General features: G+C 38.8%; 2 protein-coding genes across 4 annotated transcripts in view; both read right to left on the reverse strand.

Moving 5' to 3' along the window:
- The window catches only part of faxcb (failed axon connections homolog, metaxin like GST domain containing b), a 30,798-nt gene extending 23,350 nt beyond the window's left edge, over nt 1-7,448 (reverse strand). Inside the window, exons 1-3 of one of the 2 annotated variants that reach the window (XM_034697018.1) lie at nt 7,096-7,448; nt 4,491-4,612; nt 465-600 (exon numbers count right to left, since the gene is read on the reverse strand). In XM_034697018.1, coding sequence (XP_034552909.1) covers nt 465-600; nt 4,491-4,612; nt 7,096-7,131 — 294 coding nt within the window. In that variant the 5' untranslated portion in view covers nt 7,132-7,448. Of the gene's footprint in view, nt 1-464; nt 601-4,490; nt 4,996-7,095 lie in introns of those variants that run through there. The other variant, XM_034697017.1, reaches the window with a different exon arrangement.
- A 542-nt stretch (nt 7,449-7,990) lies between these two features.
- Nucleotides 7,991-12,910, reverse strand: part of coq3 (coenzyme Q3 methyltransferase) — a 14,761-nt gene continuing 9,841 nt past the window's right edge. For both annotated transcript variants that reach the window (XM_034698474.1, XM_034698475.1), the window contains 2 exons: nt 10,486-10,645; nt 7,991-8,846 (listed from right to left, as the gene is read on the reverse strand). In XM_034698474.1, the coding sequence (XP_034554365.1) occupies nt 8,659-8,846; nt 10,486-10,645 (348 nt within the window). In that variant the 3' untranslated portion in view covers nt 7,991-8,658. The remainder of the gene's footprint in view (nt 8,847-10,485; nt 10,646-12,910) is intronic.

Genomic DNA, 12,910 nt, shown 5'->3' on the forward strand with positions numbered 1-12,910 from the left:
AAGGTGGGGTAAGACTGAGTCTTATCCTGTCTTGGTGTTTGGTCTCTGTTAATAACAGAACAGAGAGTACGGTCTAGACCTGCTCTGTTTATAAAAGCGTCTTGAGGTAATGTTTGTTGTGATATGGTGCTATACAAATAAAGATTGATTGATTGATTGATTGATTGATTGATTGATTGATTGATTGATTGGTAGATTGATTGATTGATTGATCGATTGATTGATTGATTGATTGATTAAGAACTTCCTAAGATTGAACTTGAAACCAGAGAAGAAATCTGCAAGTAGAAATTTCATTTTTTCTGGAGTTAAAAGTTTTAAAGTTGTGGTTTAATACACAGATTTGTGTGGTCCACATGGGTCACACTTTCTGTAAACAAACAAGTAAAAAAGCCATGAACTATGATGAAGCATGAGAACATAGTTGGAGTTTAAACTGCAGCAGTCAGTGTGCTATGTATCACCTGGTAGGGCAAGTCCACCATGCGCAGGTACGTCTCTATTTTGAGGCAGAAGGGTGAGAGGCTGGGCACACCATTCTGTGGCCTGGAGAACTGATGGAGGATGATGGCGTCTTTAGAGTCCAGCTCCTGCTCCTTCCTACACAGAGAGCAAGAAGAAGGACAGAATCTTTAGTTTATACACACTCTTGTTTGGACCACTTTGTCCTATATTATTCCACAAGGACAACTGTATCAGGTGACAGGATATTTACACTTCAAACCCATACTTTAAGACTTAACTAAACTTTGATGCATTTGTCATGCATGCTAACAAATGCATCTGAGTCAGGGCCGGCCCATGGCATAGGCAGTATAGGCAAATGCCAGGGGCGCCGGCCGTCCATAAGGGGCGCCATAGGGGGCGCCCTAAATGAGTGAGGAAGAAAATTTGAAGATAATAGGAAAAATAATGTTGTTTTATGTAATTTGGGATTACAGTTTGGGGTTAAATTGCAGAGTGATGCCAGTATACATTTAAAAGCTTGTGATTCACTTTTGGTATTCAGAAAAAAAAAAAAGGTTTGCAAATCAGTTTTTGAAGGTTATAAGTGTACATGATTTACTGTTTTTGTTGTTTTCTTTACACTTTGGAAACTGTTAGCTTAATTAGATAGAAAATGTAGGCATGGCTTAAATAATAATTTTGCTTCTGCCTGTTCAGTCATCACTTAACACAATACTGATGCTTTGTTAAAAGTGTCTGTACTGTGAAAGTTAGTGTTATATAATGACTGAATAAATCCTTCTACTACATTATTTATTTTGAAATATAAATGGCAGTATTATTACCATTGTATTAATATTTTAGATGTAATTTTATTTTAAAATAAAGAAAATGTGTAAAACATAAATCTATATGTCAGTTGTCTTGAAGTGTACATGTGATGTGATTGTTTGTGGAGTTGGTTACAATACAATAAGGGGCACCAGTTGAAATCTTGCATAGGGCGCCAAGTCTGTTAGGGCTGGCTCTGATCTGAGTTAAGAAAATATGATGTGTTGTTTTCTCTGTGTTTGCGTTGATTGATATTCAGTGACTGCTTTTTAAAGATAATCTGCAACAAATCACTGAATCTTCAGGGATGAACGTCAGCTTTGATATCTTAAAGCCTACTATCTAAGTGTGAACACCAACAGCATCACTAAAGACTGCTTTGATAAAAGCTTAAGAGACGGCCACAGTATCAATTGAATCAAAAGTGCAATATTAAAAATCCTGGTTGACAGTGGTTGGTCTAACTACCTGTTTTTTTTCTGGGTCAGCCAGTATGTGAGATTTAATAACAAACAGAACTCAGCATCCAAACAGAAAGCCAGATTTGCTGTTCAGTTTCAGACTCCACAAACCTTCTAGGAAGAAAAAGGTCACACCTGCAGTTTATTATAGCGCAGTGACACAGCAGTAAATCCCTGTGTCCCTGAGCTCAACCACCCACTAAACATGCACACTTTAATTTCCAGCAACTGCAGAGGCATCTCTATTAACTAATCTATTTCAAACAACAGATCCGTGCAGACACACATTTTGTTTCCTGGTTGAGCCTCAAGAGGAAAATAATCCATTCTGCTTATCTGTTGATTTATTCTAGGAAATACTTCAGCTTAACCCCTCTGTGTCTCCGTTGAGTTACTTGCATTGACACAAAATCAAAAGTACTTTAGGTTTCATAGTTTGGTATTGATTATTCTTTTAAATATGTGCCGCTAACAGAGGATACTGATCTTCTGTGTCACTGTCACCACTGAACTGTGTGGTGCTCACAGCTTCTGTTACAATTTAAATTATTGACCAAATGAATCACACTGCCCCAGTTTTAAGCAAGCACACTGGTGGCCTATTCCAATCCCTCATCTACAATGTGTCATACTGTATTACAGCTGTCCCAACACATAACAGAATCATTTATCCTACTGGTGTTGTTTTCTCTGTGTTGTCTGGAGACAGCCAGTGATGGTTATTGTGCTAAAATGCTATAAAATAAGAATAATAAATACAAATGACATAACATTGAATGAGATACTGACACTCTGAGGTCTCATTTGAAAAACAATAATAATAAAAAAAAGAAAAATGTATGATGAGATCATCTGAACAACACTGATTCCACATGGTGGTTTTCATTTAATGTGTTCTCCACACACATTTCTCTGTTAGAATTACCCTCATGAAACACATTCAATACAGCAAACACAATCATACAAAATAAAAATAAAAATTAGAGACAATATATTTCTCTTCCAGGAAGAGGCAAAAGTAATTATTACAATCTGGCTTTAGCAAGTTTTTGCAGACACACAGAGACAGACAGTGCCAGTCTGATCTGTATTGCATTACATTATCACCACCTCTTCACGTCTAAATTATTCAACAGAATTTCAAAGTGGGCCGGCTGTATGTGCTCTAATTTTGATCTAACATTTGATCATGAATAATACAATCAGTGGCAAGTTTATTCAGAAAAGCTACAATGCTGTCTAATACAACGGCACTACATAAACCTACCCTCCAAAAGGTTCAGTGTTTATCTCAGAGAGTTAGATCTCTAGTCTCAGCAAGAACATCGCAAGTACCATTAGTTTCCTTTGAGCTTCTAAATGCCCATCTGTCTGCATCAACACCTCACAGAAACACCTCTTCTATCTGTAAGGGGCTGTGAAAGATCTCACTGGATTCCACGTTCGGCTATGCAGAAGACAAAAACAAAGAAACGATTATGATCTTTATCTTCGTGATCTCTTTGGAGACTCATTTTGAAGATCTCTTTCACATCAGAGAGACTCACTGAGTGCAGGGTAACATGAACAGCTTCCTGTGTAATGAAACACAACACCACACACTGAACTCTGTAACCCTGCTTCATTAGACTGCACATGCTTCAGCTTGGTTTGCCAGTGAACAGGTAACTAGATGTACTCATGCACCGTGGGAAACGTCTTCTATAGGTGTGTGTTGTTTTCTCTGTCCAGCTTCTTGTGGTGCTGAAACTGTTCCAAGCCTTGTAAGTCACTGTCCACAGTCATATGGTGCTGAACTCATTCCAAATCTGGGCAGTCTATCCTCTAACATCCCTGTTTGCTGTGTCCTCTACATCCTGTCCTTCTTATACACCTCAGTCTACTTAGACCTGGTGCTCAAATCTCCCTGAGAGCCACTTGGAAAGCTTTCCAAACATTAGGGAGCTCTTTGAATGGAGGAGATATGGAGAATAAGAGCTATACTGCCAGTGCCAACGACCACATCACATGGCACGAACAGATGATGCCGGCAGGCTGCGGGTCCATCCTCAGTAGGCTGCACGTGATTCGGCAGCAGCGTCTCTGCACGAGATGCAAGGTTACACAGATTATGATGAGGGGGAGGGGGAGTGAAAGCAGAAACTACCAGGCCACTGTGACAGGATGTACTTACACCCCTGGTACTGGCTTTGCCCAAAATAATCCCCCCAATTGACAGGCACGCAGTTCCTGCTCTGAGGACAGAAGATAATCATGTTTACACCCCAGGTAGGCCTACTCATCACATCCCATCAACCCGCCTTCTAAACAGGATCCAGCGGCACATGTTGGTGTTTTCTCTTATTAATATCTCTAGGAGCAGCTGTGCATCTTATGGTAGAGTTCATTAAAGGTCGCTCTGACTCTGCAGAGCCCGAGGATTGCTCTTTATTCACGCTCAGGTGCAGATGAAGCTGGCACTGGATGAGCTGGCACATGAGCAGACTCGTGACTCCTTTTTATTTATTTGATTATTTCCTCTCCATCTAGTGTCGTGTCCTTGGGAGGAGGAAAACAGTGTCTGAAACCTCAGGAAGCACCGCGAGATCTGCAGGGACATTGCATCCTAAGGAAGGAGTCATGTCCATTCATGATTGTATCACAGTCCAATGATACTCATCAGACACAGTCAGTGGTGGGTATTAATTAAAACCACTGCTCTGTACTTTAGGGACGACGGTTATTAATAGACCAGGCACACTGCGTTCCTACCTGATGGCGAGCAGTTCATGCAGGAGGTAGGCTGCAGCAGCCAGCAGGGCCCCCCCAGTGATGTACAGGGTCTTCTTCCACCAGGAGTCCGAGCCCAGAGCGGACATTATGCCTCCGTAGTCCTGCAAAGGGAAAGCGATGATATATCCATACAAAGACTGCTGCTGCTCGGAGCCGCACAGCCCGAGCGGCAGGCTGTGATTCCGCCCGAGCTCAACCACACACGGACGGGAAGAGGCGAAGCCAGCAGCCCAGTACATCCTCCCTCCCTCGGTTACAGCCACCCAGCGTCCTCCCTGCTGTGGTCCCTGTAAGGCTTCATTTAAAGGCCGGGTGGGTCTCCGGCATGGCGGCGGTGCAGCTGATAACCTTCCAGAAACCAGAAGGAGTAAACATATCGACCTCCCCTCCCTGGATGATGCTTACAGCACCCAGTCTGCTTTCCCTTGGCAGGTTGGAAATAAGCGTCAAACTAAACGCAAACTCAACAGCTGCACTTCCGGTTAAGGATTACAAAATAAAATACATTTTTTTAGGGGTTCCCTCTATTTTATACAGTCTATGGGTTCCCTACTTGTTTTTTTTGTTATTTATCGCATTTTTAATATCCATTATTTTCTTAACTACTATTTGTTTGTATTTATTGTTTTTTTAAGCTTGTACAGTTTAAAAAAGTTTGCCTTGACTTGACTTTAAAAGCAAACTCAAGACCTACCTTTTCAGTCTCGCTTTTAGCAGAGTTTCATTCTTATAATAGTTTTATTTATTTATTTATTTATTTATTTATTTATTATCTAGTTCAAATTTTAGTCACTTTTATTCTATTTTATTTATTTATGTACTTATTTATTTATTTTTTAAGGATAGCATCTTATTTTCTTTAAATGGTTTAATAATTTAGTTTTTTATTATCCTAGAATTTTTTTTTATTTTGGTGATTTAATTTCCTGTGTTGAGTTTTAACATCTCATTTTACCTCCAGTGTTTCCTCATTAAGATATCATGAGAGCGTTTCCTCAGTTCGTTCAGCAACTTCCTTTTTATTTTCATTTACTTATTTTATTTATATTGTTTTTATTACTATTGTTGCATATATTGTGTTCTTAACCTTAGGATTGTGGGGCTGGTTTGGGGTCAGGACTGGGGCTGGGATCTTTTTCCTATTTTATTCTATTTTAAGTTGTACAGCACTTTCTGTTACAATCTCATTGTATGAAAAACACTTTATAAATAAAGTCTGATTGATTGATTGATTGATTGATTGATTGATATCTCAAATTTGATGGCACTCTGTGAGCAGGTACACAAAATATTAATAAAACTACCAGTAGAAAAAAAAAATAATAATTTGGATCTAAAATAAAAAAGGTGGCATGGTTTGTATTGTAATCTATCTATCATGGATGCCTAGTCATACCTCTGTTTTGACAGCAGATCATTAACGTTAACAGTGACTGTACACTTTTTATTATTTAATTAGAGTTACAACTAACTTTTTATGTTATTATTTTCCTAATCTAGTCCAACTAATTGTCTATCAGACTAATCACTCTGTCTATAACTAATTTCAAAGAGTGATAATCACAAGTTGAAATAGCTTATTTTGTATTACAAGATAAAAATGTAGTCAACTGGCATGTCTTTTTTTTAAGATTGTCAAACAATGCAATTTCTCAGACAGATTCTGAGCTATATTGTCCTTTAAATTGTCCTTTATGAAACAACGTTTCTACATGGGTTTGATGTTTAGCAAGAGACATTTTTATATAGCCAGTCTTTCACACAGACTGGCTGAGGAAATTAACATTATGAATAGAAATTATATAAAAATATCTCTACATAGGCCAAGTTTGTTGTAGGATAAACATGACCATTTTGCCTGTGGAAAGAAGTTAATAGAAGAGGAGACTTTACAACATTTCTGGATAGTGCACCATAAATTTAGTTGGGTTTTTTTTAAACATAATTTTTTTGTAAGATCTTATTAGCGTACCTTATTTTAAATAACCAACTGGTCGGTGTGAATATATCCCTTTGGTTTGACATCAAATGCTTCAAAGTTTGGTACTTTTATTTTCCAGTTGAGTTTGAACAACATCCGGCGGTAATGTGTGGAACTACGCTCACTTGACGCAGCCAGCCCATTGTCTGCTTCAGTGGAGGAGACACCCCGCCCTGACGAGCCCCTGCATCCCAGTGAAACCAGTGGCTTTCCATGATGCACACTGTGTCCATTGGCCAGCAGCTCGTCATGACGGCATGCCTTGGTGTTACTTTCATATCAGAGGTGTTACTGTGCATGGGGCAGATTACCCAGCTGGGCTCCTTTACTGAAAGCATCCCCACATAATAAAAATGTAGTTTGTGGCATTTGTTTTCTTTTGGAGACTTACTGCTGAAATCTTTACTGTATTCATCGAGTGGTGTATGAAATATTAATAAGCTGTTATTGGTATCTTTGCTCAATGAAGAAATTAAAATGATCCATTTATTACAAAGCAGGGGTGGACAACCTGTTCTACATTGGTCTACATTGACAACATTAGCTAATGTGGCAGACAACAAACTGAAACATGCAAACAAACATGGAAGGGATCGAACTTACTCTGGAACAACTTCGGAAGTGTAGGAAGACGTTCATCCTGAAGGCTTAATCCAGCTGGTGTTTTCTGCTGCTGGCTGTGGATCATGCCGACAGGAGGACGCAGACTACTTGGATAACTGCAGATTTCGTAAAGCTCCCAACGTTACAACTTACATCACCAACCTTGCCACCTGATGCCTCTAAAATCCGGTCAGCAGGTTACGATCTGTCCAGGTCGATAAGAGCAGCTGTGTTAGACGATGTACATTTAACCACAGGACACAATCCTCACTGCAGACAAAGATACTGCAAAGTCTGCGCGTTAGTGCGCGCTTTTTAGGAGCGCGCATTACAGCAACGTTTGTTTACATGGACTAAAAATAAGAAGAGTACCCTGCATGCACTGTGGTAAAAAAAGAAAAAAAAATGAAGGTCCAATATTTTTTTATTATTATTATTATTATTATTATGAGAAAAAAAGTCATAATCAGAGATTAAAATCATAATTCTGAAATTAAGGTCCAATTTATTTATTTATTATTATCATTTTGAGAAAAAAGTCAGAATTCTGAAATTAAGGTCCAATTTTTATTTGTTATTATTATTATTCTGAGAAAAAAGTCATAAGGTCCAATTTTTTTATTTATTATTATTATTCTGAGAAAAAAAGTCAGAATTCTGAGATTAAGGTCCAACCTTTTATTTATTATTATTATTATTCTGAGATTAAAGTCAGAATTCTGACTTTTTTCTCATAATAATAATAATTCAAATAAAAAAAATGTACCTCAATTATTATTATTTTTTCAGTGGCCCTAATCCTCTTCTGTAGGTAGGAGATATAATATGTGGGAGTTCATACGTTTGTTTCAGTCACGAGTCGACCCTTAGTTAAAAAAGACACAGATCGTCATCATCAGTCTTAAACAGTCCCTTTATTAATCTGAAAACTCACAGATTACAAGGTACGTTTCTTAATGGACCCCTAAAAGATCCCAGTAATCCCAAGAGTGTGTTCTTCATCCTTGCTAGCAATGCTATCAGTATCTTGAAGAAGCATGCAGCCTGATTTCTTCTCTGCCACAGGGTTGATTTGCATTATATAACACTCCACGAGACCCATTTAATCCCAGAGGATGTGACTGAGTCCTCCTCTTCTACAGCTTTAGAATAAACAATTACCACTAATATGAACTTGAAATCCTAGCTCTGCTATGTGGCCAGGGGAAAATATGTCATTTTCTTGTTGTGGTCTCATTCTTTAACCAAATATAAAGGCAGATTATTAGAGGATATGGAAAATCACTTAATACTCAGCCTAGAATACATAAAGCAGCTCTAGTAGAGTCTACAATGAAACTGATGAATATGGATTCCATAAACTCTGAAGCTGTGAGGACAAACAGTTACATTTCACTCTGCTTAAACTGTAACAACACAATGAATGTTATTCTGTGTGCAAACTAGGGACTACAATACAACCATTCTTCAGTCAGTTTGCCCCTTTAATTCATGACCTCAGTGTTCCACAGGGAAGTCAGGACTTGATGCTTTCCTGTTTCCTGACTCATTTCATTATTTGGTTCAGCTGTGTGTGTCTGCAGCAGAGTGGTCTGCGTGGGAGCTGCTCTCCTTGGTCTGGTCAGGCTGGGGATCTTCCCTCACTTTGACAGCATGAAGGGCATAGTTGATGGCAGTGCTGTTAGTCCAGCTCCAGGCTCCTGATACTGGGTTGTACAGCATTCCTTCCACAGACTGTACAGAGAATCCATCTGAAAAATCCATGAAGGAAAACAAGAATTACAACAACAATAAAATCCTCCTCTCTTTTTTTGATACTTGTAACAAAATAAGTTTCACTCTGGGTGCTGAATCCATTAGTTCACATAATGACCCTTCATTTATCCTGTTACTGTCAATGAAATACTGTTTTATTTAACCATACCTACCAACATTGGTCGGCGATAAATAGGGATATTTTCTGGAGTATCCTAAAATCAACCTATACTCAGCAACCCTGTCCATATATAACCCTGAACTACAGATAAATACATTTAATAAACGGACATGTAAGTCAAATACTTTAAATTTCTCTTCATTTCAAGGTTTGCAGTAAAATATAGCAATGAAAACATACACATTTAAAAAAAATCCACGTCTTATATATATGACAAAATTCATAAACATGTTGAAGAGTGAGAGTAGAGTGAGCCACTGCTGTGAGGAGTAACACACACATATTCCAGGTAGAGGAGTTTGCTTTGACACCATATTTTGTTAATACCATTATAGTATTATTTCAATGAAGGAGTCTCTGTAACATGAATCTACACCTCTATGTGCTTTTTAAAGTCATTTATCTGGGTCCTTTAAATCATATTTATTACCTACAGCTAAATGTTATCTGACCTACAGTAACCTCTGCATCCTCAGCCTCTGCTGCTTTCTGCTCTTTATTTTAAGATGGAAGAGATTTCCTCTGCATCTCCACCTGAGGTTATCAGGTAGAGTTTAGTGATTTCATAACTTCACCTGTATATATTGTGATAGAGACACTGTCAGCACTCTGTCATCAGAGTCACACAGCTCTAAACTCTCCTGATGAACTTTAAAGAGGATGCTGCATTATTAAACATTACAACTTAAGTTAGCAAGCAGGAACAGGGCTAACACACTTTAATGAGGGATGGATCAAATTTTTAAACAGTGCAGAAAATTTGTTGAACTCAGAACAATTCATCTAATGAACACTTCAGCTACAGGTGTCACAGATCTACCTGTCGCTCAGTGTCTGTGTGTCTGTGTTCTCATGTAACATCTTTTGGATCAAACCATCTACAGGGAGAGGAGGGGTGGACGTTTTTAGGGTTTAGATATAAGGCTCAAGTAGAGGACTTCTTGAAAAACGGTTAGATATTAGATGATTCTATTAAAAATATAGTATAATAATTAAATTAAAGTTAAAAAAAATGATGGTATTCAAATATCTGATGGAGTACATGCCTTATAAGTTGAGGGACACTGATTTGATTGATATCAATGTGAAATAGGGTATAGGGAGAAATAACAACTCAGGAGTACAGCGGGAGAATAAGTTAAAATGCGGTAGACTCCCACCTAAATCAGGAGTGTTGGCAGGTCTGATTTAACCCAAATCTAAAGCTGCAGACAGGACTTTGTGTTTTGTTTTCTACATAATTTATTTTATTCCTGATTTAATCTGAGATTCTTCAATCTTGAAATAAAAGCACCAATAACTGAAAACGTACCTCCTTATTTAGAACATGTGGGGTAAACATTTGATGAGCTACAGCAAGGAAAAGGCAATAACAAAAATCAAAATGGCTTTACATGTCCTGATCAGGTCATGGGAGCATAATCTCATGTCACCCTGTGTGAGGAGAGACTTACTGGACTCCAGGAGGCGCTCCAGCTCCTCAGGGCTGATGAACTTCTCCCAGTCGTGAGTCCCACTTGGGACAATGCGCAGCAGCTGCTCAGCCACAACAATACCAAACGCATACGACAGATTGGTTTTATTTATGGTGGTGATGAAGAGCGAGCCGCCTGGCTGCACAAAGAGAGAAGAGACAGTTTTAGTTCATAGCTGTAAATACTGACACTTGTGATATGATTTCAGAGAACTTGTTCTGTAATGACTGCACAGTCCTGATGATGGTCTGTGCACAGGTGTAATAATAATATATAAAAAGCTGATAAACTGTAATCTATTGGTTTAAAAAGAAAGCCACTGCAGATGTGCTTTATAGTTACATTCTGTCTAGTAACCCAAACTCGGTCTCAGCAGATGGCTGTCTAACATGAGTCTGGTCCTGCTGGAGGTTTCTGCCTGTTAAAGGAAGTTTGTCCCCGCCACTGTAACTAGCTAAATACTGCAAAGTGGATAAAGATGAGGTAAGTCCTGTCTTGATGTTGGGCCTTTGTTAATAATTCAACATAGAGTACAGTCTAGACCTGCTCTGTTTGTAAAAGCGTCCAGAGATAACGTTTGTTGTGATTTGGTGTTATACAAATAAAGATTGATTGATTGACAGGAGCCTGCATGGGGCACCTTCACCTGTTGTAATAAAAAGTATCCTATGATAACTGATGACAGATTAACACAATTTTTTTTTCACTTTCAAAGTTATTGTTTGGACCATTTTTCCTTTATTGTAAGGGACAACTGAGGGGAAACAGGAAATGGTGAGAAAAGGGCCAACATCGGAATCAAACCCATGACTGCAGGGACAAGGACGACAGCCTCTGTACATGGGGTGCAAGCTTCTTCTGCTAGGCTAAACCAGTTCTCCAATGACCCTACTTCTAAGTTGTTTTATTGCCTTAAAGCTAGGGTTGGTATTTACAGAAAACCTTGCATGAATTTGAATGTAGCATTTCCTCAAGAGAGTCAGATGTAGATCCACTTTTTGTTATACTGGTTAAAATGATCTACATAATGTGTTCTTAAAAAAGAGGTAAAAAAAAGCCTCTATTTACAGCCGGAGTAAACCTGGGAAAACACCAACCAATCCCTGCCATCAGGAGCCAAATGATGAAACCAATCAAATCCCGTCCTGCCGTTCTGCCAGCCTCCTGCAAAGCGTACATTTCATGTTTGTTTGTGTTTTTAACTTTCACTATGAGAATGTTTTGGTGTTTTCTTACCGCTGAGTGAGACATGAGTTGATGTAGTGCAAAACACAAACACTGTGCTGAGGACCGGTTTTGAATCAGTCACCATCATATGGTCACTAATCAGCAGCGCTCGTGCATGTGAGGGGGGGTGTCGTTTTGGAGGAGCTCGGAGAGGAGGGGGGAGGGATTAGACGGAGTCCTGAGGAAATGCTACATTCAAATTCAATGCTAGTTTTCCGTGACTACCAACCCTAGCTTTAAGTAATCTAAATGTGCTTATTTTACCCATTATTGTAAAATATAGACAAAAATAGTAGTTACATTTGAAAAAAAAAAACTGCAAATAAGTTCATTTCATTAGTTTTCTGTCTTTCTTTGTTGCCAGATGACTCCTAAAGTATGAGTTAGGGTTAGCTAACAGTTAATTAACAAAAGGATCAGTGTCGCAGGTTAGTTCACAGCAGCACAGGAAACAGTCTTTGGCACCTATACTTTTGGGGTCGCTGGCTGAAAAGTTTGGGAACCTTTCCTTAAAGCTAGGGTTGGTAGCCATGGAAAACTAGCATGAATTTGAATGTAGCATTTCCTCAGGACTACGTCTAATACCCCAGCTCTTTTTTAAGAACACATTATGTATTGATTGACATCGGGACATGAAGATCATTTTAACCAGTATAACAAAAAGTGTGTCTAAATCTGACTACCAACCCCAGCTTTAAGGGCATCAGTCTTACTAGTTGATAACTTGCAACAGAGGCAGCCTATCAAATCAGGATACAGGTATAGCAATCCACCCTGTCTTAGAAATGATGTTACTTCTGGATCAAAACAAACACACCGTAGAGTCTAAACATCAAGCTTCAATCTCAGTCAATGTGGAAAAATGTAACAAGACAAGATGTAGAAGGAAAGTGGACAGAAAGGAAAAGCACAGAGATGGAAAAGATGAGTGCTAGAGTGCAATACCTCTTTGAAATGAATCCAAACAATGCAATAACTCCTCCCTGCAGCATGATGTCTTTTAAATGCTATTTTTGGTAAAAGAGCAGAATGGAGAGATTGGGGCCAGAGAAAGAGACGTCCAGTCGTGCCTCTACCAGAAGCAGAGGCATTAAGTGGAGATTAAGCTGTCTTTTTTCCCTCGCGGCTCCTCTGGCCCACTGACCTACGAGATTATGATCATCCACTCTCAGTATTG

Source organism: Notolabrus celidotus, chromosome 12, assembly GCF_009762535.1.
Source record: "Notolabrus celidotus isolate fNotCel1 chromosome 12, fNotCel1.pri, whole genome shotgun sequence".
In the NCBI taxonomy this organism is placed as follows: domain Eukaryota; kingdom Metazoa; phylum Chordata; class Actinopteri; order Labriformes; family Labridae; genus Notolabrus; species Notolabrus celidotus.